The sequence below is a fragment of the Pinus tabuliformis genome, chromosome 9 (assembly GCF_031772625.1).
Source record: "Pinus tabuliformis cultivar Carrire ecotype Pingquan chromosome 9, CPIR1, whole genome shotgun sequence".
Taxonomy (NCBI): Eukaryota; Viridiplantae; Streptophyta; class Pinopsida; order Pinales; family Pinaceae; genus Pinus; species Pinus tabuliformis.
Window position 1 is genome coordinate 931,062,064 of NC_142307.1, and position 26,927 is coordinate 931,088,990.

General features: G+C 38.9%; 1 protein-coding gene across 1 annotated transcript; it reads left to right on the top strand.

Moving 5' to 3' along the window:
* Positions 1–21,832: 21,832 nt before the first annotated feature.
* LOC149151807 (UBP1-associated protein 2C-like) lies at positions 21,833–26,651 on the top strand. Its single transcript, XM_089438165.1, has 6 exons — positions 21,833–22,113; positions 23,988–24,108; positions 24,456–24,599; positions 25,352–25,545; positions 25,693–25,768; positions 25,860–26,651. Exons 1-6 carry the CDS (start codon positions 21,974–21,976, stop codon positions 26,289–26,291), a joined length of 1,107 nt encoding a protein of 368 aa, XP_089294291.1. The 5' UTR covers positions 21,833–21,973; the 3' UTR covers positions 26,292–26,651.
* Positions 26,652–26,927: the final 276 nt, after the last annotated feature.

The following is a 26,927-nucleotide window of genomic DNA, read 5'->3' on the forward strand; positions in this document are numbered from 1 at the left end:
AATGCCAATGCTTGCTTCATAAACTCTTCTGTAAAACTTTGAACATTTTTTACCTTTATCTTGCCTCATGTTTTTCCACTCCGTCATGGACTTTTTCCTATAGCCCAATGGGTAAAATTTCCCTCTTAATGCAGAAACAAACTCAGACCATGATGAAAGGAGTTTACCATTATGCTAACTACCTTTATAAAGTTTTCTCTCCCACCATACAAGAGTAGTGTCTCCCAACCAAAAAGATTCCAACTAAATTTGTGCTTCATTCTCTTCAATTTGTTGTATATGGTTGTAGACTTTGACCTGTCTATTCCAAATTTTTAGTTTCTTTGCATTAGCTTCTCCATTAAAGATGGGCAAATCAAATTTTACATTTAACTTTAAAAATGGTTTTTAGAAGATTTTTTCTTTTATGATTATTTGAATTATGAGAATGAGAGGAAGAGGAAGAGCTTGAACTTGAAGATGGAGATTCAGGAGGTTCTCCTCCACCTCCTCGATGTACTGACACATTATCTTCTATTGGAGCTCCCTCTTTCTTGCCCTCTTTTTCCATTCTCCTTTCATAATCTGCAAACAACTTTTCCACCCGATCTGCCATTTGGTAGAAGGCCTTGTGGAAATACTACTCATTCTCTATGCGCATGTCATTATCCTCCATTTTCTTTTTGTGAGTTGCACGTCCAATCTTGAGGTCAAAAGACTTGAGTTTTCCTTCACCTTCTTTCAATTTGGCCCTGGTACACATCCACACTCACAATTCACATCAAAGAAGACTGCTTGGATACCAACATGATCCAAGATCTTTCCTTTGGTGATGTTAAACAAATTTGCTTAAAGAGCATTAAAATACCACAAATGTAACATCCATGAAGAAGCAACACAAAAATAAGGCAACATAGACAAAGCACCAAGATTTGTTAACGAAGTTCACTCAAAATGTGCGAGCTACATCTTCAAGCCCAACTTCAAAGTAGAGAGGCCTATTTATTATCTCAACAAAATAATGAAAAATACATGGAAAAATACATGACAATACATCACATTTGGGGGTGACCCAAACATATGCTACTCAGATCCCAATTCTGACTACACCAGTGGATTCATTGAGAGATTTTGAGAAAAACGAGTATAAAATTGTCCAAGTTCTAGGACTGTCACTTCCTCCTCAAATTTCATGCCACAACAGATCAAAATATGCTTGGAATATTCCCTAGGATATGCTACAAGAATATTATCGATATCTGCCTCGAGATTTGTGCCTGTGCACGACCCCTCTTGACCTCCACGCTGAGTTCCACCTCTCTTCATTTTGTTGTCCCCTTATGTATGCATAAGCATGGGTTTATATAGGTTTGGTTGAGTGGACTTACCAAGTCCCACCCCATTGGCTCGTTGGCAAGTGGCTTGGGTGTTACGTGGGTGACCCGGGTTAAAACCCATGGGCTCCCACTATGGCGGTCCATTATAATCATGTGTTTGTTTCAAATTGAAATTGGTTCGTATATGGTTGGTTATATGGTTAACCATATATATGTTTTAATATATATAATTATATAACCAACCAACCACTGCCAAATTTGGTTGACCTCTACCAAGTTTACCGAACTACCAATTATGGAACTCTACTATGCTTGTGGGTTGGTTGGGCCTACGTGGCTACTAGTTAGGTGCCACATGGCACCATTTGATTGGGCCACATGTGTTGGAAATAGCAGCAAGAAATGCTAAAAATAGCATTGCTATAAATAGCATTTCAGGTACCAGTGTTGGACATAGCAACAAGGAATGAAAAATGGAAGTGCTAAAAATAACATTGCTATAAATATCATTTCGCGATGGATTCCAATTTTAGTTAGTCCTTGAACTAAAATTGAGAAGTAAAATTCGAATTTGATCTTAGCAGTTGTTTGTAAAATAATTAATTAATTCATATTGAGTTAAATAGTTGTATGAAATCAAACATGAATTCTATGTGAAGACATGCAACAGTTTCTCCATTGATTGAGGAAGTTATCCCTTGATTAAAGGAGATCATGATGAGTTGTACTTTGAGTTGTAACTAGTTAGCTCAGTTAAATGAGTTAAGTCCAGTTAGATTAGTTCCAATAGTTTGTGGAATTAATTGTGAGTTCAGTTAGTTAATGCATGCATGCATGTAACTGCTGCACTTCAAATAACTGAATATTCTCTCATAAATAACTCATGCATGTTAGTTCAGTCAGAGACCCAGTTGAGATCAAAGGAAGGGACAGTGTATTATCAGTTGGAGGATTTTTCCTATATAGGAAACTCATCCATGCAGAAGGAATTATCTCCTTCAAGATTGCATAGTTACTTATAAGTTTAGTGAGCAGTGTGAGAGGTAAATTCACATAGGTGGCAACATTGGACCCCAGGAGAAACTGCGCAAGGAAATAGGAGGCTTGGAGGGCAGAGGAGAAGGTTTGTGAGAAGCCTTTGACTGTCTATGAGCAGCAGTGAGGGATTGTACTGAGAGCTAGATAGCTTGTGAGCTAAAGCTTTATGTAATCCTGAGATATTTCCACTTGTATGATAATACAGAGATCAGGGTTTTTAGCTGAGGCTTTACCCAGAGTATTCTTATGTGTTCATGTGTGATTGATTTCTCATTCTCTGTTATATGTGTTCTATTTGATCTTGCTCAAAATCTATTAAGCTTCCGCAAGTTTGTTTGTAGAAGTAGATCAAGTATTTTGGTTTAGTGTATTTCATTATTTGGTGATCTACAGTGGAAATTTCTACATGGTATCAAAGCAAAGGTGATCAAAGGAGAGAACAGTATACAAGAAGGGAGAAGTTCGAAGTTTGAGGTTCCTGAATATAGAAATCAAATTCTTATCACATCTGAAATTTCACCAATGGCGTTCAGCGGTTTAAGACTCGAGTATGCCCTTGATGGCAGCTCAAATCATATAGCCTGGAAGGATCGCATGGAAGCAGTATTAGAGGACAACAGTCTAAAGGACTTCATTGATCAAGAAGTCCCCAAGCCGGCAGCATCTAATGCTACAGAATTGGCGAAATGGAAGAAATGTGTGGCTAGAGCGAGGAGAATTCTCCTAGAGGGAGTTCGAGACCACATTGTCTCGAGCCTCCATGGGAAGGAGACACCATTTTCAATGTGGAAAAGATTGAAAGATTTATATCAAAACAGCAACGATCAGAGGAAGCTGGCGCTAAAAGACAAGCTTCGGAAAATCAAGTGTGAAAATGGCAACACGATCTCTACATATCTGAACAAGCTCACCACCTGTAGGGATGAGCTTCGAAGTGTAGGGGATCATGACAGTCGATGATGACATGGTGAGTCTTGCTCTCCTCGATCTTCCTAAGAGCTGGCATAACTACCAAGACTCGGTAAATGGAAGAGAGAAACTGCCAGATTGGGAACGACTTTGGTCGGATCTAATGCGGGAGGAGATAAGAAGAAGCACCAGAGATGGTTCTTCATCCAAGGAGGATGAAGAAAATTGTGCCTTAGCGAGTAAGGCAAAGAAAGGGAAGGAGAAGGTTTCTCATCCCAAATCGAGTTCTTCCCATGGTGGGAAGAAGTTTGACAAATCGAAAGTGCGATGATTTCATTGTCATGAGGTGGGCCATTTTGCAACAAATTGTCCATTAAAGAAATCCAAGATCCAAGGAAGGATCTAAAGGTGAGGCATTGGCCTCACAGTTTGAGTTGGATTTCACCCTCTTCGCATGCATGGTTTCATCCATGGTGGGATGTGGTTGGTTTCTTGACAGTGGAGCTTCATTCCACATGACCAGCAATAAGAGTTTGTTCAGTACCTTGGAGGAGAAAGATCTCCAGATACTCATAGTGATGGGTAATGATGAAAAATATAGTGTCTCAGGAGTAGGCACAATTGTTTTTTAGAGGGAGCATGGAGCTCACATTACCTTGACTGATGTGAAGTATGTGCCAGGACTGAAGAAAAACTTGGTATTGATCGCAATGCTGGAAGACAAAGGCTATGATGTAGTCTTCAGTAAGGGAAAGGTTTTCCTTAGACACGTCACCACGAGATAGGTGAAGCAGATCGATTCACGAGTCAAGAACCTGTATGCTCTTGAGGTTCAAGATGCATGCAAAGCCTTGAGGAGCAAGGCAACTATTGGAGACTTGGTGGTTGAGAGGGAGAGTACATTACCTCTCGACATGCAGCGCCAGAAGAAGTCTCAGACAATTGTGGAGGAGACATAATTGGTGAAGCAACTTTAGGAGGTTGTGGAGCGGCCACAACTGGAGAAGCCGAGAGGAAATTGAGTGGAGGCATCTACTCATGCAAAGACCTCCAGTAGGGGGAAATTTCGAGCCAAGTGGGCAGAGGGATCACATGCATCCATACCTCCAGGTTGGAGGTGGGGTGATGTGGAGTGACAATCCCAAGAAGGCTGGAATAGGGGCAGGATCATTGAGGTACCCAACCTCTTTGATTAGACCTTGCTACGGGAGCCCCGACGAGGAGTAGCAGGATTGGTTGAGTGGGTAGAGACAGATGTAGATGAAGCGGCAAAGAGAGCTACAGTGCAGGAATCCCAAGACAGTGTAGAGCTAGCAGGCTGCAACAATACGAGAGGCACAGGAGTGTTTCACCAGTGCAGGATGGCACAGAGAGGTGTGCAACGGTGAGAGATGCATGGAGTGTTGTAGTAGCCCATAGGTCACTGAGGGAGAACTTGTCAGCGGCAGAGGAAGCTTCACCATCAGAGGATGTTTCTAGCCCAACAGGGAGGTCAGTTGGGAGATTTTTTTTTGTTTCTAGAGTTGCTGGAGCAACAAAACTTGGGAGAAGTGTTGCATGAGAACATTCCAAAGGTTCAGGATCGAGTTCGAGTTGAATGCCTTTCTTGTTGAGAGGGAGTGTTGGAAATAGCAACAAGAAATGCTAAAAATAACATTACTATAAATAACATTTCAGGTACTAGTGTTGGACATAGCAACAAAGAATGAAAAATGGAAGTGCTAAAAATAGCATTGCTATAAATAGTGTTTCGGGATAGATTCCAATTTTAGTTAGTCCCCGAACTAAAATTGAGAAATAAAATTCGAATTTGATCTTAGCAGCTATTTGTAAAATAATTAATTAATTCATCTTGAGTTAATTAGTTGGAGGAAATCAAACATGAAGTCTATGTGAAGACATGCAACAATTTCTCCATTGATTCAGGAAGTTATCCCTTGATTAAAGGAGATCAAGATGAGTTGTACTTTGAGTTGTAATTAGTTAGCTCAATTAACTGAGTAAAGTCCGGTTAGATTAGTTCCAACAGTTTGTGGAATTAATTGTGAGTTCAGATAGTTAATGCATGCATGCATCTAACTGCTGCACTTCATATAACTGAATATTCTCTCATAAATAACTCATGCATGTCATTTTAGTCAGAGACCCAGTTGAGATCAGAGGAAGGGACAGTGTACTATCAGTTGGAGGATTTTTCGTATATAGGAAACTCATCCATGTAGAAGGAATTATCTCCTTCAAGATTGAGCAATTACTTCTAAGTTTGGTGTGCAATGTGAGAGGTAAATTCACACAGGTGGCAGCATTGGACCCCAGGAGAAACTGCGCAAGGAAATAGGAGGCTTGGAGGGCATAGGAGAAGGTTTGTGAGAAACCTTTGACTGTCTATGAGCAGCAATGAGGGATTGTACTGAGAGCTGGATAGCTTATGAGCTAAAGCTTTATGTAATCCTGAAATATTTCCACTTGTATGATAATACAGAGATCGGGGTTTTTAGCTAAGGCTTTCCCCAGAGTATTCTTCTATGTTCATGTGTGATTGATTTCTCATTCTCTGTTATATGTGTTCTATTTGATCTTGCTCAAAATTAATTAAGCTTCAACAAGTTTATTTGTAGAAGTAGATCAAGTATTTTGCTTTAGTATATGGCATTATCTGGTGATCTACAGTGAGAATTTCTACAACATGGCCCCATCCCATTGATCCACGTGTGTGCCCAATCATCCTTGTCCTGCCATGTCATCTGCCCAACAGGACATGACGTCATGCCACATAAAGTGTTTAAAGGTTGACAAATGGGGCTCATGAGGGTTACCATGTGGCACCTCCTGGGTGTGCCACGTGGCCTATCACTACCTTCTTTTTGCTTGCTTACACAACTTCAAATAAGCATAACTTTGTCATACGAGCTCAGATTGAGGTGTTGTTCACGTCATTGGAAGCATCTTGATGAGATCTACGACTTAGTGTCAATTTTGTTGAGATTTTAGAGATCCAAATTTTGAGCCTTTTTGGATCCTCCTTGATCACATGCATAGAAAAGCAGAAAAAGAGCAAGCCACTCTAATACCACTTATATGAAATGTCTAAGGAATGAGACAAAATATTGATAAAAAATGATCACAAGTTGATAAAAGGAATAATGTAGACTGAATTCATATGAAAAGAGTTTAATTATTTTTAAATGGTAAAAATATCATCATACTACATAATGAGAAAAAACTTTTATGCTTTTACAATAGTGAAGACTTATATTTATATTATTTACAAGGCCTTTTCACCTAGAGTCATGCACTTTCGTCATATGTCCAATACCATGGGTTACAAAAACCACGGGTGAATACCATGGATGAATACCATAAATCACTATAGTAAAAACTAACAAATAGTTGTATATGGTAAAAGCTAATTGTACAATCAAACTTTTATTTTATTTTCTTCCATTCGGAGATTTTTTTTATGCACCCAAGGATGGGATGCAGACCCACAGATGGTGGGCAGACCTACCCATGGTTTTATGCATGGGTTTTGCATGGTTTTGGGCATTATGTTTTCTTCCCATGGTATTTTGTAGATCCAATAAAGGGAACTCTGTTTATGCTCTAATCCAAGGTTATGGATTGGGGTTAATGAATGCTTATCTATATATATATATATATATATATATATATATATATATATATATATATATATATATATATATATATATATATATATATATATATATATATATATATATATATATATATATGTAACATTGAAAGGAAAATAATGAAAAATCATTCTAGTAGTCCCAGTTTTTGGATCCATGAGAAAAATTTTGTGTATATTTGTTTTATGTTCTCACCATTATATATTTTTATATTTTAAGAATTCATTTGCAAGTAATTTCTATACAGGACTAAAACCTACAATACTATGGTTTACCAAAACCATGGGCTTGGAAACCACTAACAATAGAAAACACTTATCGATCATGGTGATTGAGGGAAAAAGCTGGATAACCACAAATTTCCACTCATATCAAGCCAATATAACCATGTTTTAGGCTTACCTCCTAGGTAAGCAATTTGTTATTGAGTTCCAAGCAAAGCATGATTTTTTATTTGAGTGGCATTGAAATCTTCTATATCATACTCCACCACCATTGCTTATGTACTACAAAGCTTTCTTAGAACCAGGCTTTGTACACAAAATTGACAATGAATTCTCAAGAGTTGGGGTGTTATGTGTATTTTAGAGCAAAGATGTACCAAAATCCCCTCTATTTAAAATTAAAATAAAAAATAATAGGAATCAATATAGTTTTTATATTAAATATGTGCTTGGTCACAACAAATACCTAATAAATTTGCTACATGATCCATAAACTACTGTGGATATTCCATTGGACACTTCGTCACTACATATCTAATAAAACTATATTTAAAAATACGAAATTTTACAATATTACAGTTTTATTTCTTTCTAGATTTCTAAATCAGTAGAATATTGTTAATAGTGCATGCATGCGAATAAAAAATTATGTAGAAAATAGAGATCAGAAAAATAAAAGCGCACAAACACATTTGGCACACAATATGACCTGGTAAACCCCTTCGAGGAAAAACCTTGTTAGAAGGTGAGGTCACTTTGCTCTCTTTCTCTAAATGGAAATATGGTCAAAGTATAAAGAAGTATGGCATGTGGCCTATGGGCTACTGCAGTGCACAAATCCTCTCTCCTATCCCTGTTGGCTATTTTTTCTCAGTTATGGAACAAATGCACTCAGAAGAATGGAACCCCTTTTCCTCCTAGTGGCTTGGTTATAACACAACCTGATAGTCTACTAGTGATTAGGCTTGACTTGTAGAAATTTTGAATAATTTAACACATATTCAACAGAGATTATCCTGATCATGTACTATTGCGGAATACATATACAATACATAAGCTCCTCTACGTTGATCATCAATATAGCAGCATCAATAACAATAAAACATCAAGAGCATTCACACATTAACACAATATGTAACCCGGGGAAAGCATCTCCCTAAAAACCCCACACTATCTGTATATTAAGATTGAGAACATGTAACATTACAAAGTACAATGCTTATCACAAGCAATCCAGTACCAGCTCCACCTGTTACACACAATACAGCTCAGATCTGATCTCCAAATCTATTCCACTACTTGCCTGCCTCTCCAGCTCAATACCTGCTCAAGAACTGATGAGAATGGTTTACCAAACTCGTATTTCACCTGCAAAGAATCACTCATACTGTGTTGGACGTGAGCACAGGCTACAATTCTCAATATTGGCCAATTCATTGACATACTCAATCCCTCTGATTGTGCAAATCATCATGCACAACTATAGTCACAACTGATAGCAATCTGATCCTCTAACGCCTGTCCCTGCTGAACTGAACATGCACTGACATGCAACTGAGTTAACTGATGTATTCTATAGTTGCATTATGAGTTAATAACTTGTGAATTAATTAATAACTAATTCACCCAACTCATCTCTAGTCTATTTGCTAGTTAGACTAAATACAACCAGTTTAACAAAGCTAAATTGAACACAAATCCATCAACTGCACCTCTAGTCCACTAAACTCAACTCACTTGAGTTCTAACTGAAGTCCTGCATGCAAATATTAGTCATCCCATAGGTAACCATGTATTTCCCTCTGGGATCTGCATGTACCACATCCGTAGCTCATCCTGAAGTGCTCCAAGAGAATAAGATCAAGTTTATAGTCCAAATATTATTATGAGACAATAATATTTGACTTTTCTATTTTTGACAGCCAGTCTAAAAATAGAATTTGATCACTCATACTGTGATCACTCACACTGTGGTCACCCACACTGTGATCACTCATACTGTGGTCACCCACACTGTGATCATCCCTGCTATGATAAAAAATAGAACTTGCGCCATAATTTGCCTGCGGGCCCACTTAGTGAAGGCGACTCTTTTCACTAAGCTCCATCATCTTGTTGTAATCTCAACACTCCCTCTCGACAAGATATGGATTATCTGCAACCCCTATCCTGCCTCGGTGGTACTCGAATTTGGTCTTGGTGAGAGCCTTTGTTAGAATATCAGCATCCTGATCCTCCGTTGGAATGTATGAAAGCAACATGATCCTTCGCTGCACACAATCTTTGATATGATGGTACCTGATGTCCTTGCTGCCATATACTCGGCCTCTTGAGCTCCCTGCCCAATCTGCATCCTCCTGTCTGTATCAAGATCCATATCCCGATGTGCCTCTCAAGTAGCGCAATACATGCTTGCCCGCCTTCCAGAAGAGCTTGGTAGGCTTAACCATAGCTTGTGAAAGCTGGTTAACTGCATAGCATATATCAGGTCGTGTATTGACCAAATACATCAGCGACCCCACCAACTGTCGATAAACAGTGGCATCCACTTCTTCTCCCGAAGTGGCATCCTCCTTCCTCCAACCTCCAGGAAGAGGAGTATCAACAGGCTTGCAGCCATGCATGTTGAACTTCTCCAGTATCTCCCGAGCATACTTGCCTTGAGAAACAAACAGTCCACCACTGCGCTGCCATATTTCCAATCCTAGGAAATAGTGAAGGAGGCCCAAGTCCTTCATCTCAAACTCCTTAGCAAGATCATCCTTGTATGAATGTATCAATAGTTCATCACCCGTTAGAATCAAATCATCAACATACAGTACAATGATAAGCAACTTACCCTCCACCACAATCTGGTATAGGTTAGGATCCGCCTCGCTCTTGGAGAATCCAAGTCCTGTGAAATAGTTGTCTATCCGTGTGTACCAAGCACGTGGTGCTTGCTTCAACCCATACAACGCTCTCTTGAGCCTGCACACATGCGACTCGCTGCTAAAGACCTCAAAGCCTTCGGGTTGCTCAATGTACACCTCCTCCTCAATGACTCCGTTGAGGAACGCAGTCTTCACATCCATCTGATGAATGTGCCATCCCATCTGCGCTGAGAGAGCAAGAATCGTCCGTATGGAAGAATACCTTGCGACAGGTGCAAGTTCTCCTCATAATCGATCCCCTCTATCTATGAAAAGCCTCGGGCAACAAATCTTGCCTTGTACTTCTCCACACTCCCTTCAGCTGTCTGCTTAACTTTGTAGATCCATCTCGAACCCACCATTGATTTCCCTTCCTCTCTAGGAACAATCTCCCATGCACTGTTTCTGAAAATAGAATCATACTCTTCCACCATGGCGTCTACCCATGAAGGATCCTCCACAGCTTCCTCGAAAGAGGATGGCTCAGTCACAACACACTTGCTCATAAGAGCCATGTATCCAGTGTACCGATCAGGGGACTGTCTCTGCCTGCGTTGGGCTATAGGTGGTCCTACAACTTTCTCTGCATCTTGAGCCAGTTGCTCAGCTTCTGTCAAGCGCTTTTGCCCTCTGATGGTTGGTGCTGCATGAGTGGTCTCTTCCACTCCATGAACCTCGTCCTGTGGCTGATCCACATCCTGAAGCTCATCCTTAGGAACTAATAGCTCCTCATCTACATGCAAGTGTAGCTCCCTCTCAAGCGAACACTTCATGGCTTTCTCCTCCTGAAATTTTATATCCCGTCGCACGACAGTTTTACCACTGTCTGGCAAATACACACGATAGTTGTGGGGCGTATCAGTGTACCCCACAAATATCCCAACCTCTGCGGTCAGCTCCAACTTCTTCCTGGCATCCTTCGTCACATGCATGTAAACGTTAGCACCATAAATCCTCAAATGAGAAAGATTAGGCTTCTTACCAGAATAAGCCTCCTCGGGTGTACTCATGCCAAGTATCCTATGAGGACAACAGTTCTGCACATAAACTGTTGTATTGCATGCTTCCACCCACAAGTGAAGGGGTAGGCCCTGATCATGCAACATTGTCCATGCAGCACCCACAATCGTTCTGTTCTTCCACTCAGCTACCCCATTCTGCTGTGGGTTATGGGGAGCTATGAGCTCTCTATGAATCCCTTCTGCCTTGTAGAAATCCTTGAACTCGTCCGAGATGTATTCACCACCATTATCGCTCCTAAGATCCTTCACCTTCTTCCCCGACTCCTTCTCGACCAATGCTTTGAATTCACAGAACTTTGAATATGTCTCGCTCTTTTTCTGCATGAAGAAGATCCAGCACTTACAAGAGAAATCATCAACAAAAATCACATAATACCTGTGTTTTGCTGTCGAAGCAACTGAGAAAGGTCCACACACGTCTATGTGAATTCTCTCAAGGATCGTCGTGGCGCGACTATCCTTCTCGTGAAAGGTGGCTTTCACAAACTTCCCCAAAGTACACCCCTTACATTGATCTGACTGTGCAAGTGTGCCTTTAGGAAGCCCTGTAGTGATCTGCTGCAGTATCTTCAAGGCTCCATGGTGAAGGTGACCCAATCTCCTGTGCCACAACTCGCCATCATCCCGGCTCACCAATCCTTCTGCCTTGCCCGCCATTGCTGCGCATCCATCTACATGCAACTGATAAAGTTTCCTCACTCGAACCCCTATCTTCCGGGTCTCACTAGTTGTCTTGCTACGCAGGAAAGCCTTTCCCTCACTGAAAACAACATCATACCCCTTGTCTTCTAACATCGCCACTGAGATAAGATTCTTCTTCAATCCTGGAACATGCATGACTTCCTTCAATACGAAGGGTTTACCAGACTCCCTCTCAAAGGAAATGGTACCGATACCGGTCGCACTATATCTACCATCATCGCCCATCTCGATGTGCACTCCAAGATCTTTGTCCTCCAGATCAGAGAACAAATCTCTATCTCCCGTCATGTGAAAAGACGCACCACTGTCCAAGAACCACACTGATCCCATCACACTTGAAACCAAGCATGTGATCAATGAAAAATCAAGATCAAACTGTGAGGCTAGAGCCTCTCCTGTTGAAGATCTAGTAGCCTGCTTGTTCTTCTTCTTCTGCGAACAATTAGTGGCATAGTGTCCGTGCTGGTGACAGTGAAAACACTTCACCTTGGACATATCCTGCTTCTTGCCTTTCGCACCAGACTGAGAAGCTTTCTTGCTCTTCCCTTTCTTTGCTTTGGCAGCCAAAGCACAATTCTCTTCATCAGCTCCCTTTGACAAAGATCCATCCCTGGTACTCCGCCTGATCTTCTCCTGCACAAGATCTGACCATAGTCTTTCCCATCCTGGCAATTTCTCCCTACCATTGACAGAGTCCTCATAGGAATGCCAACTCTTAGGAAGACCAAGGGGAGCCAAGCTCACCAAGTCCTCATCATCGATAGTAACCCCCACACTTCCCAGCTCATCTCGACACTGAGTGAACTTCGTGAGATACTTGGGAATACTGTCACCCTTCTCGCATTTGATGTTTTTGAGTTTATCTTTGAGCGCCAGGTCGCTCTTGCTTTGGAATAACATTTGCAATCCGTTGAAAGACATTTTCAACAACACTGCTGCAAATTCGATTTCCACCAGCAACCAACTCAACCGCTTCCGATCTATAATTCGTGAGAACACAATATTTCTCGTACAGAGATTGACTGTATGGGCATTCACCGGATATCTCTCCTTCCAAAGGAAGGATGAATCCAGAGGTTACCTGGCCCGATTACAGACTCTGCCTGAAGAAATAGAATGTAAACACTTCTTGAATAGTAGATCTGATGATCAATCCTCGCTTGATATCCTGTAAAAATCTCTTCTACAAATCAAGCAGCTCCAATACCATGTAGAAACTTTCTCTACAAATCATCTAGCTCTGATACCATGTAGAAATTTTGAATAATTTAACACATATTCAACAGAGATTATCCTGATCATGTACTATTGCGGAATACATACACAATACATAAGCTCCTCTACGTTGATCATCAATATAGCAGCATCAATAACAATAAAACATCAAGATCATTCACACATTAACACAGTATGTAACCCGGGGAAAGCATCTCGCTAAAAACCCCACACTATATGTATATTAATGATTGAGAACATGTAACATTACAAAGTACAATGCTTATCACAAGCAATCCAGTACCAGCTCCACCTGTTACACACAATACAGCTCAGATCTGATCTCCAAATCTATTCCATTGCTTGTCTGCCTCTCCAGCTCAATACCTGCTCAAGAACTGATGAGAATGGTTTACCAAACTCGTATTTCACCTGCAAAGAATCACTCACACTGTGTTGGACGTGAGAACAGGCTACAATTCTCGATATTGGACAATTCATTGGCATACTCAATCCCTCTGATTGTGCAAATCATCATGCACAACTATAGTCACAACTGATAGCAATATGATCCTCTAACACCTGTCCCTGCTAAACTGAACATACACTGACATGCAACTGAGTTAATTGATGTATTCTATAGTTGCATTACGAGTTAATAACTTGTGAATTAATTAATAACTAATTCACCCAACTCATCTCTAGTCTATTTGCCAGTTAGACTAAATACAACCAGTTTAACAAAGCTAAACTGAACACAACTCCATCAACTACACCTCCAGTCCACTAAACTCAACTCACTTGAGTTCTAACTGAAGTCCTGCATGCAAATATTAGTCATCCCATAGGTAACCACGTATTTCCCTCTGGGATCTGCATGTACCACATCCGTAGCTCATCCTGAAGTGCTCCAAGAGAATAAGATCAAGTTTATAGTCCAAATATTATTATGATACAATAATATTTGACTTTTCTATTTTTGACAGCTAGTCTAAAAATAGACTTTGATCACTCATAATGTGATCACTCACACTGTGGTCACCCACACTGTGATCACTCATACTGTGGTCACCCACACTGTGATCACTCATACTGTGGTCACCCACACTGTGATCATCCCTGATGTGATAAAAAATAGAACTTGCGCCATAATTTGCCTGTGGGCCCACTTAGTGAAGGCGACTCTTTTCACTAAGCTCCATCATCTTGTTGCAATCTCAACATGACTGCCTCAACTCTTAACCATAGTTACAATATAGACTCTTCTAGAGTCTTCTTCATAATAATCACGTGGCTAACCCGTTTTCCATGAATAAAAAATGGTCACAAGTGGATAAAAGGAATAATGTAGACTGAATTCATAAGAAAAGAGTTCAATTATTTTTAAATGGTAAAAAAAACATCATACTACATAATGAGAAAAAACTTTTATGCTTTTACAATAGTGAAGAGTTATTTTTATATTATTTACAATGTCTTTTCACCTAAAGTCATGCACTTTCGTCATATGTCCAATACCATGGGTTACAAAAACCATAGTGAATACCATGGATGAATACCATAAATCACTATAACAAAAACTAACAAATAGTTATATATGGTAAAAGCTAATTGTACGATCAAACTTTTATTTTGTTTTCTTCCACTGCAGTTTTTTTTATGCGGACCCAATAATAGTTGGACGGACCCAAGGATGGGAGGCGGAGCCACAGATGGTGGGCAGACCTACCCATGGCTTTATGCATGGGTTTTGCACATGGTTTTGGGCATGATGGTTTTCTGCCCATGGTATTTTGTAGATCTAGTCAAGGGAACTATGGTTATGTTATAATACAGGGTTATGGATTGGGGTTAATGAATGCTTCAACATGTATATATATGTATTATAACATTGAAAGGAAAACAATGAAAAATCATTCTGGTAGTCTCAGTTTTCAGATCCATGAGAAAATATCTGTGTATATTTGTTTTATGTTCTCGCCATTATATATTTTTATGTTTTAAGAATTTATTTGCAGGTAATTTATGTACAGGGTTAAAACTTACAATATTATGGTTTACCAAAACCATGGGCTTGGAAACCACTAACAATAGAAAACAATTATCGACCATGGTGATTGAGGGAAAAAGGTGGATAGCCACCAATTTCCACTTATATCAAGCCAATCTAACCATGTTTTAGGCTTACCCCCTAGGTAATCAATTTGTTATTGAGTTCCAAGCAAAGCGTTATTTTTTATTTGAGTGGCATTGAAATCTTCTATATCATACTCCATCACCATTGCTTATGTACTACAAAGCTTTCTTAGAACCAAGCTTTGTACACCAAATTGATAGTGAATTCTCAAGAGCTAGGGTGTTGTGTGTATTTGAGAGCAAAGATGTACCAAAATCCCCTCTATTTAAAAAATAAAATAAAAAATAATAGGAATCAATATAGTTTTTATATTAAGTATGTGCTTGGTCACAACAAATACCCAAGAAATTTGCTACATGATCTATAAACTACTGTGGATATTCCATTGGACAATTCGTCATTCATATGCAATAAAATTATATTTAAAAATATGAAATTCTACAATATTACAATTTCTTTTCTTTTTATATTTCTAGATCTGTAGAATATTGTTAATAGTGCATGCATGCGAATGCACTTGGAAGAATGGAACCCCTTTTCCTCCTAGTGGCTTTGTTATAACACAACTTGATAATCTACTAGTGGTTAGGCTTGACTGCCTCAACTCTTAACCATAGTTACAATATAGACGCTTATAGAGTCTTCTTCATAATAATCATGTGGCTAGCCCCTTTTCCATGAATACTGGGGGCTAACATGGCTTCCTCTCGAATTATGGTGGTGAAAACAAGAAGGTCAACTACTAAGTGACATAACTTTCACATATGCATTTTGATCAATGCTAAAAAGACAAAATTTTACCCCAAAAAATGTCGTTTGATGCCTGAAAATGCTCCTAGAAGGTTTCAGACCTTGTTTTGCTAAACTAGGCCCTGGTAGTAAAAATGGTCCCATGAGCTTATTCGTCCACTTTTTCCATTCTGAAAGCATCAAGATGGATGAAAAACAATATAATGATCGAATCTAAATCACTACATATCTTCATATGACAACTTGTCCCTTTATATGAGAATTTTTTATGCATCTAAGGGACTACATAATGATTCAAAATTTAGTATATGCCTACATGAGTACATTCTACTGAAACTGTCAAGCAAAATACAAAATTTGCAATAGGAATACATAAATGCATGTTATGGCTTCCCTCTTCCGGTGACCAGTTGAGGCTTGGGAGTGACCCTCATTCTTGCCTGCTCATGGTCTCCATGGGATTGAGATTTAGAGTATTCAATTGGTCTTGTAACACCTCATTTTGCACATGTAGTGCATTAGTTTCATCCATTTTCCTAGCCTTCCAACACTCCAAGTCTTGGACTTCCTCCATCATATTGATAATGTTCTTTAGCTACTATTGCTACTTTATATTCCTAGCAAGCATATCTAGTTACATTTCATTAATTTTCTCCAGAGTCTATATGCCTCTTTCATTACACTCGCAATTCGTACACTTCTTTCTATTGTTGGCGCTGAGATCTTTATCTTTTCCTGACCACATCTTGGTTGAAGTGGGAAAAAATAGATAGGGACAATCCTTTGTTCTTTGTTGAATCCACCTTTGCTCCATAACTGGATTTTTTTGCATAGTGCAAAGTGTTGTCACAGTCCCAAGTTGCTAGCTTGTATCTGGTTTCGCTTCGTGGTTTGGGGTGGCCGCCATTGACCTGCTATGTTACAACCTACATGATCCTAACTGTACTATCATAAACCAAGCTACCACCCAATTTTACTCAAGATCTCTATATTAGACCAACCACAAGCATGCTCAAAGATAGTCTTGTTGAGGGAGCCACAAACCTCACACAAACTAATGGCTCTGCCATGTATTGAATTTCTTACATAGTCTCCCTTTAGGGACTGACGCAGGTCACCAAGGATTAATATACACCTTCTAGCTACAATATCATAGGATTTCTTACCCCCTCACCCTATTCAGAGATCCCAATTATGAATGCAAAAATTCAAGCCAAAGATATACACTTACCTTTGAGCCTGCGATGCCATTGGAGAGCCACGGGACTTACCAAATTCCTAGGCAGGGTCTTCATCTTTTCTGGCCCAACTAAAGTCCTGAATTAGTAATACATATCAGTGATTGATGCATTAGATTCATCATCCTACAGGCTTATGATCCCACATGCACCATGAGAGTGACCAACATTACAATTCATTAGTTTCGTCGATCAGGATGTAACCATTGCCATGTGTGGGAGGTATGCTACTTGATCACCATGTGTCCTTCGCATTATGCGGTATCTGTGAAGGCAAAGTGATGTATTGTTTGCATGCGCTGAGTGAAGATGTAGTGTCATGACATCCATTAGGCCCCCACTTCTCTTTGGACGTTGCTTTCTCGTACATCCCTTTTATCCATGCTCTTGAGGTATTGTTTGTGAGCTTATAATATTTTTTGTTTAATGGCAATAGATACCATGATTTCCTTCAATAGCAAAGATTGGATCCTTGGGATTATGGGAGGCTCCTCCATCCCAACTCCAATTCATTTTGAGTTGCCCTTCTTGGATCTAACAAGCATGGTTAACACATCTGTTAGCCTCTTCATTTTGACTCCTAAGGATGTAGAGGTATTTTTTTATGTGATATGTCCACCAAGATCCTTCTTATTTGTTTCATTAGGTTTTCTATATGCTTGTCCCAAGGTAGCATTCATTTGCATAAGCGTCAAATGATAATGAGTGAGTCCCCTAGGACTTAGATGTTTGTTACCTGTGACTCCCAAGCCATACATTTATGCTTATTTATTGTTTTTTTGACCTAACCCCCATGCATACTTTTTCATTAGGTTTCCTTAAGGGCTATATAAAACCTCACCCCCTCCTGCCACCTCTCTAAAATCCCCTCCATTACAAGGCTACTATTCCTTGGATATAACCAAAAAGCAAATGATTAGCAAGATAACACACAAACAAATGAACAAAGCAACTAAATCTAAACAAGATCATTAGTTACAATGTAAAAACAAAGAACACAAAGAAAATGAACAATGGAGGCTGGAAAGCACTAATTCTCTTTGTTGCTTGATGAAAAGAATTACTATATTATCGTAGAGACACTAAAGGGAGTTGATAGGGAAATGGATTCTATGGCTCTCCTAAAGGAAGGTCCCTTTCCCTCTCCTTGCAAGAATAATCTCTCCTCACAAAAGTTCTTTGGGAGCTCTTTAATGGTGAGCTTTATGAATGTAAAACAATGCTAGTTTGCTAGACAATTTGGCAACATAATTTTGCTTGGGATTCTCTCTTGTTTTGGTCCCAAATGGAATGATATTTATAGGCCCAAGCTCATGTCTTGCCTCTCCTTGGCTCATTGATGAGATTTCATCTTTGAGTGAACTAGTGGGGACAAAGGGTGTCCTTTGGAGGCTCCTTAATTCAACTTCAATTGTCTAGTGCCTTGAGACTAAGCTCTTGACCTTGTCCTTTCACATTGTGGTTGCCAATTTAATTTGATTTGACCCTGAAATTGTAGAGATGTCACTTTTATGGATTAACACGACTATAAACAAAAGCTGCAATGATCCGTGTAAAATTGTTGAGGTGATGCACAATTTGAATTTTTAAATGGTAACATTAGGAACTTTGGTTTTTTTCTTGATGTTTGATGTTTTCCAACAATCACTACTACATTTACACATGCCATTCTTCAGTGTTGAGTGCCTTGGCTAGTGTAGTTGGGTGCACGATTTTTCAACAAAAAATTGGGGTTTTTCGACTAACACAGAGAATCAGGAACATTTTCATGAAGGTGAATGAAGTTAGCCATCATCAAACTAATATAACGATTCCACTCAGTCACATCTTCTCTAATCAGACTAATAAAATCCACTAACTTCCATGCAAGTCAACCTCTAAGTTGGGGACTCTAAGCTTTGGCATGACTAAGAGAGAAGATGTTTGCCTAATGGATAACTTGCAAGAGAGAGGCATAAAAAAGAGAATCATCCTCGATGCCCATCCAAGGATCCTCACTTATTTGAACAATATGACCACCCCCCTCCCTCTAGAGTGTCCACTTCCTAACTTGAGGGAAGGCAATCACCAAGGACTTCTAGACAATGGTCCCTTTAACCGATTTGCAAGGTAGTTGTTAAATAACAATATGTTAAAAAAGTCACAATATTATAAATTGATTTTAAACTTAAATCTATTAAACACTAAAAGAGATTAAAATTACATAACAAAATTTACACATATCTTTTTAATTAATTAAAAAATATAAATTTCAAATAATTCATAGTTTACCATATCTAGTTGAATATTATATTTAAATTTAAGTTATTGACAATTCACAAAACCTTATTAAATATTATATGATATACGTAGGCTCTATTATCCATATATATATATATATATATATCAAATATTGCGGAGGATTATTTTTTTATTATATAATTTCTTGTTAGGTATTAATTTTCTCATATTAAAAAATTTACACATTAATACATTTGATTAATGAATCAAAGTTTAAGATGAATTTAAGTTGGTTATATATATATAAATATATATAAGTCAAGGATCTTTTCATTAATAAAAAAGAGAGTACGTAGTTATTAAAATACAATTAGTCTCATCCCGACCGGGTTTGTTGACCAATGTTATCACCTTATTACAAGAAAACAAAAGTAAAGACATATTAGAGGTCCAAAGTGTGATAGGCCAAAAGTACCAAAAGACAAACAAAACTAGAATAACACCTGTGACCATGTTTAATCATCAGAAGTAATTGACACTGGATTGTCTGGCCCAGTCCCTAGAGGGGGAGGGGGATATGAACACTAAACATGTTGCTCGAAGTGAGCCAGCCACGTTTCCAACTTCTAAACCTTTTTTGCAATCAAATTTTGACCTCGCCAAACCACCACAATCCTTTCTCTGACATGGAATTGAAAGTAATGCAACTGATTTAGCATGGCGATGACAGCCTCATGCTCTTCCTTTCTGATCTTATCTAGTGCGTCTAGGCAATCTAGAACAGACTGGAGCAGGTCACAAAAGGTATTAGAGCGAATTTGTAGGCCAACAACTCCTACGCGCCCCTACCTGTTGCTTCGAGCCCGCACACCTGCTCCACCCCCATGGGCCACACCACCTCGCTTACCTCTTCCAACTGCGCATCCACCTTGCACTGAACTCACACCACGTCTGCTGCCACGAGCTCCCGACGACACTCTGATCACACCCCTAACAGCACGCCCACCCCACTTGGGTCTCTCCACAGCCCTACCCCCCAGTGCCATCTTTTGCTCAAAGCTGGAACCCCCCTGACTTGGCGGAGCTCCCTCTGCATGGGCTAAGAATGAGAATTATGCGACATAGGTCGCATAGCGAAAGCCAAAGAAGACACCCCCAAGACAAGACCAACAATGATCTGTAGAACCACCTGGCAAGCCGAGAACCAAAGAGTACTAGACACCCAACCCAGATTAACCTGCAGAAGCCTTCCCCCCAGAACTGACAACCACCACTCTCCCACTAGGAGGGAGACGAGGACACCCACAGACAAGAACCACATCGACCAGATTGGTGGCTCTTCCACTCCATTGATGGGAGAAGCTCCTGGGAACAAAGGCGTGGGTAAAAGGCCTTGATGCCTGAGCACAAACAAATGAGAGACAAACCTAAGCCAAATAGGAGACAGAACGACTCCCAACAGACCTCCTTGCAACCTCCGAGACCAATCGCTGCTCACCTAGTGATGCGTCTTAGAATTCCAGGGTAAGACCGCAAAAAGAGAAAAAACCAGAAGATTACCAGTGGACAAATGACCCAAACACCATCCCAACCACATAAAACACTATGGGAAAAAGCTATCAAGCAGCGTAGGCAAGTACACTAAGACCAACCAACTTACCATGCCAATTGCCCTCAATCCATCGACAAAAGCGAGGAACCAAGCATAGACAGAAGAACTTGAAGCTTTTGCAAACCTTTCACGGTGGAGGAAGCGGTGCCGACATTTTCTCCACCACTCCCAGACTACCCAAGGGCCGAAGAATCTAGATAGATTAACTCTGCTCAAACCAAAAACTACCAGCCTCTACACTGTCACCGCAATATAACATTCCATGACCCCAACATTTGTCATTAACCCACTAACCTTACCAGCACACATTCCCACAGAGGATGAATGAAGGCTCCCACTCCACACCAATCCCCTCACCTTACACCTTACAGAATCATAGGACTGACGATCTGCCCTCCTTCCCATCTACCTTATATAAACATTCATTGCACACACGTCGAACACATTCTGAAGTTCGTCATCCCATTGGGGATTTTTTTAAAATATTATATATATATATATATATATACCAAATTTACACATTAATAGCTTTGATGGATGAATTACAATTTAAGTTGGTTTAATTTTTTTAAATATTATTAAATAAAAAATAAGTGTATTTATATAGTTATTTATTTATTTAATTTAATTAATGTAATGTAATTGTATATAATTTAAAATGAAAGCGCTTTATATTAATTAATATACAATTATGTTAATTTGTAACTACTTCCTTTTAAATTTGTGTGATTAAAGATAAAACCGACTTATATTTTCTAATTTTTTAATATAATTCTATGTTTCTTTCCCTTCATATTACAAAATGACAATTAAAATTTATGGCAATGCATTGTAATTGTAACAATAAAGACTAAATAAAATTAAACGAACCGAACAACTTTGTCATTCAAACTGTAGGCGAATTTGGGATCCTGTGATTAAAAGAATCGCTTCGGTGATTGAAACATAACTAATTTTTCGGAGGGTTTTTAAAAGGTTTTTGAAAGGGTTTTAGAAACCTCTCTTCTCAAACCGGAGAAAAAATCATGGAGGTCAAGGGCGATGGTAAGAAGAGAAAGCTGGACGAGGAAGCCAATGGCGCCGCTCTGCAACTCTCGAAGGACGATCTGCACTCGCTGTTGGAGCCACTAAGCAAAGAGCAGTTGATCGCTTTGCTGGTCAATGCGTAAGTATTTATACTTCATATTCATTATCTTATCAACTTTCTGTTCACATCGCAGTGGGTTGGGCTTTCCTTTAAAACCTTTTTCGCCTTCTTTTTATTTTTCGGTCTTTTTCTCAATTTCTGGAGTACAGCTTATCCGGTACTATCAGTGAAATGTTTAGGGTTTGAGAGGCCATAGCTAAGTCGGAAACTCGCAAAATAATGAAGATGAATATTACCCATCTAGGGTTTGAACTTCCCGATTTCGAGTAATTGTGGGGTTCCCAAGTCTAGTGAATTCAGGAGGGTTTAAACTCGAAACCCTTTTGTAGTTACCATATAGCACTTTGATTTGATCGGCATTTAATGGTGCATTCGTTTGTTCTTGGAAATAAAGCAAAATTGTAGCTCCAGGGTTTCGTCCTATGTTTTTTTCGTCAATGTAGTATAGATTGTTACCTAAGACTCGAATTTATTAGCGTTTTCGTACTGTTTTGCACTTTTTAAAAGTGCTTGTGTTAAACTCAAGCGAATAATTACAACTGCCCCGAAGAGGTCGATTAAGCTACTACAACAGAGGATTTTTTCAGTCAAATTTGGCCGGGACTTGCACCTGCTCCCAACTGCTTATTCATGTTGACAGGGAGGTTGAACCTTTGTTGTTGGACTGATATATTACTGTCTTCACTAGTGAACCACAACCCTATTATCTTTCTTGTTTTTCAATGATTTTCCGTCACCATATTTAATTGAAAACGTTGAACAATTCCTTTTCTTCTAACTTCTTAATAGGAAAATAGGGTTATGTTAATGGAAGTGTAATTTTTTTCTTGTACATGATGACTTCTGCTTGTAATACTTACAGGCATTCTTGAACAATAGAGCACCTGAAACTTGACTGTCATACAAGGGGCAGTACCTAAGCCTTCATACCGCCTAGAACGATTTTTTTTAGATTAGCTATAAAGTTTCATTTCAAATGTGTACACACCGGTCTGAATTTGTACCTTGGCACAGTGCTAATAACTAGGCCACAACTCTATGATTAAAGAATAAATGGAGAAACTTGAATTGCTTTAAGCTTTTATATACGGTGTAGGGCTTTTGTCTGGGAGAACTTTACCTTGCTTTCATTTTTGTACCTCCCACTTCCCAGGTCTATATGAAGAAAATTTAAAGATTTCATTTATTCACTTAGAAAAATTCACATCTGCGTTTGATCATATGCTTAGAATGCGTCTTTCCCTCAACTTCAAAATATGTGCTTTGAAAGTTAGAACCATATTAGCAAGATTCAGCTATACTGGGTTTTACTGCATGAGAATTCAGCAATAGCATGAAATTTGGCAAATTTTGATATAGTACAGATATGATACAGTCAACTTTATTTTGAATGTCTTTGATAATATACCTCATCCGTTTAATCTATGTTAATGCATAAGCCCTAAAAAAGTCCAAAAACCTAAAAAGTATTAAAAAAAATTTGAATGCGTTTATGAATATACACTAATGGGAGTTTTTTAAAGATGCGAGTTCTTTTCTCTGATTTATTGGAAATTTGTGCAGCTGAAAATTTTCTACAATTTGGAACAAAATGCTTATTTTTGTATCTATGAGATGTATACTTCCGCATTGACTGTATTTTTTTTCTCGTGCATTCAGATCATATTTGAATTTATATGAATGTTGCTACTGTGTTTTGAACATCAATATCCCACAAATTAAGTTTACATTCTTTTGCCATGTCAAAATTTGATATCTTCTCTTTTAAATTTCTGTTTTTCTCCAGAGTGAGGTTTGTAATACTGAAGCCTGTCTGTGTATTGTGCCTTCGGTTCTTGCATGGCTGATTTTCTTGTTGGTGAATGGATTGACTGGAATGATTGTCATTGCAGAGGTTCTTCATACCCTGCAATTGCAGAAGAAATTAAAGATGTTGCAAGCAAGGACCCTGCTCATCGGAAGCTGTTTGTGCGTGGATTGGCTTGGGAGACTTCTTCACAGACCCTATGTGATGTGAGTGCATGATGGCATGGTTACGTGTGACTTGTATATTTGTGGTCTTAGGATTGAAACAGAGATTTACATGGTTTAAGTGTTTTTTTTCTCTTTTGGTGTGTGTGTATGTGTGTAAAGCTTAGCTTATTTAGTGTATTTGCCTTGTTTGTAACTTGTTGATTTTATGCTATGTATGCATTGGGTTTTCAAGTGTAAATCCATAATGTTTGAGGTTAATTTGTCATGCTTGAGGCTTCAACTTGAATTACAGTGCTGTAACTTAAAAACACCGGAAGAGTCTCAAGGGAGGTTGTGAGGGGAGGTTTTGAAAAATGTTAAAGTATATACTTTTTTTTTCCTCTCAGGCATTTGAACAGTATGGGGAGATTGAAGAAGGCGCTGTTATTATGGATAAGACATCAGGAAAGTCACGAGGATTTGGCTTTGTCACATTTAAGCATATGGATTCTGCTCAAAGGGCATTGAAGGAGCCTAGCAAGACTATTGATGTATGTATATTTCCTTCATCAGTCTTGTAAATTTTTTTTTTTGGATGCTTTGTATTTGTCCACCGATATCTTATTGAATTTGAGGATACTGTCATTAAAGGATTAAGAATGTTTATTTTCCCAGTTGCTTCTGCTTTATCAATATTATATCTCACGAAGACTTTCCAGGCATCTTGACCGTTGTTTTCACCAACATTAAAGACATGAGTGCATTTAAATATTATATCTCATGAACACTTTCCAGGCATCTTAACCGTTGTTTTCACCAACATTATAGACATGAGTGCATTTAAGTCTGAATGCCCCCCTCCAGTACCTTGTGATGCTTATGCTTTATAGTTTTAATTGAATAAGTATCATGTAATATCACTCAGCAGGATGAATAGTTTATGTTTGATTTTTGGAATTTAACAAGTTGATCTTTGGCATCTAAACACATAGGCTCAGTAGCCTGGGAAGTAAGCATTTTTTAATGTTATTTTGCAAAATATTTAACTGATGTTGGGGAGACAACAAAATTTAACTTACCACAAAACCCCAAACTTGTTTGAAGAAAAATGAAAGCAAGCCAACTATTGTTGCTAAAAGTGGTATTCCATTTATATATTGCTGTTTTGTATGTCTTCAGACTTCTCAAATTCTAAGGGACTCCATTGTTACATAGGGTGGAAGATCGATCATCAAACAACTCTGATTCATTATTTAACACCTATTTTTGGTAATTTTTATATCCATTGTTGTTTATTGTACAGGGGAGGATTACTGTAAGCAATCTGGCAGTGGCGAGCACAGGTCCTGGTCAAAGTGCAGATCAGGCTCAAAGGAAACTTTACATTGGTGGTCTTTCATATGACACGGCCAATGATAAGCTTCTAGAAGTTTTTTCCAAATATGGAGAGATAGAAGAAGGTTCAGTTGCATATGATAAGAATACCAACAAATCCAGGTTACAAATCTAATATACATCTGTTTTACTTTATGATGGGCAGTTTAACATGCTTCTGTTGTTAGAGATTTATGCATGTTTTTCCAAGACCTAGCTCGTTTGGCTGTATTTGTCTTGGTTAATGCTGTATGTATTTGTCACCAACAGGGGATTTGCATTTGTGACTTTCAAGACTGTGGAGGCTACAAAGCGGGCTCTTAAGGAACCAAACAAAACCATTGATGTAAGTAATAGCTAGTACTGGATAATGTTGGTCATATTAGTTGAAGGGCAGTTGTTGATCTTGACACCTATGTTCTGTGCTTGGCATGCAGGGAAGGACTGTTACTGTGAAACTTGCAGCTGATGGTCAGAAGGAGAAGCTATCATCACAACCTGCAGTATCTCCACAAATGCAGACAGCTTATGGAACAGACTATCCAAGCCTGAACTCATATCATAGGCCAGGGCCACAGGTACCAGCCTCTGCACCACCACCAATTGGTTTCTCAGCATATCCATCAGGCCTTTCAGCATATGCATCTCAGCCTCCATATGCAACACAACCTACATACGGAGGAATTTCATCTGCTTCTCAATATGGTGTTCTAAGCTCCACAACACCATACAGCTCAAACCAGTATGCAAAATATGCAACATCCCTCCAAGATCCACGACTGGTTCCATCAGGATTGCACACAACAGGTGGTGGAGCAGGTCCTGGTCCAGGCTACCCATACTATGGTTCAACTGGAACTGGCTTTTAATCGACCATTTTTTTTATTGAGAAATATGTTCATCAAATCAATGGCAGTTAGTTTGGGATTCTACATGCATTAACAATTTAACTGGACTGTGAAGTAATACTACTGGAGTCCACTTGATAGCAGTCTACTCACTATTTTAAATGTCCACTGGGTTGTTGCGACTTTTGATGAATGTGAAGTTACACATTGTTTGAGCTCAATTTTCTAAAATTCTGTTGCAGGAAGAAGAAATTTGTTATCATATATGTTATCAGTGGAGTTTTCCAACCAATGTACACTCACTGAGCAGTTTTGTTTTTATTTGAATGTAAGTTGTTGGCATGCTATGATATGAAACAGCTAGTTAAAAAATTATGTTTATTTTCTTGTAGGCCTTTTGGAAAAGACTGTGTTAAGCATTGCTCTCCTCCATATATTTAAATAGATTTGCCGTCTTGGGGGTAATGTTTTTGAAGCCAAGTGAATGTAATGCATGTATAGCAACGTGGAATAAATGTTTAGGAACAGCATAGAAATGAAGTTTGGTGTTAATGTTGGGAAGAGATGTTTAGAAACAGCATGTAATTTTAGTTTGGTGACAATGTGGGGTAGAAATGTATAGAAACAGCATGTAATTGAATTTTCCTGGTAATAAAC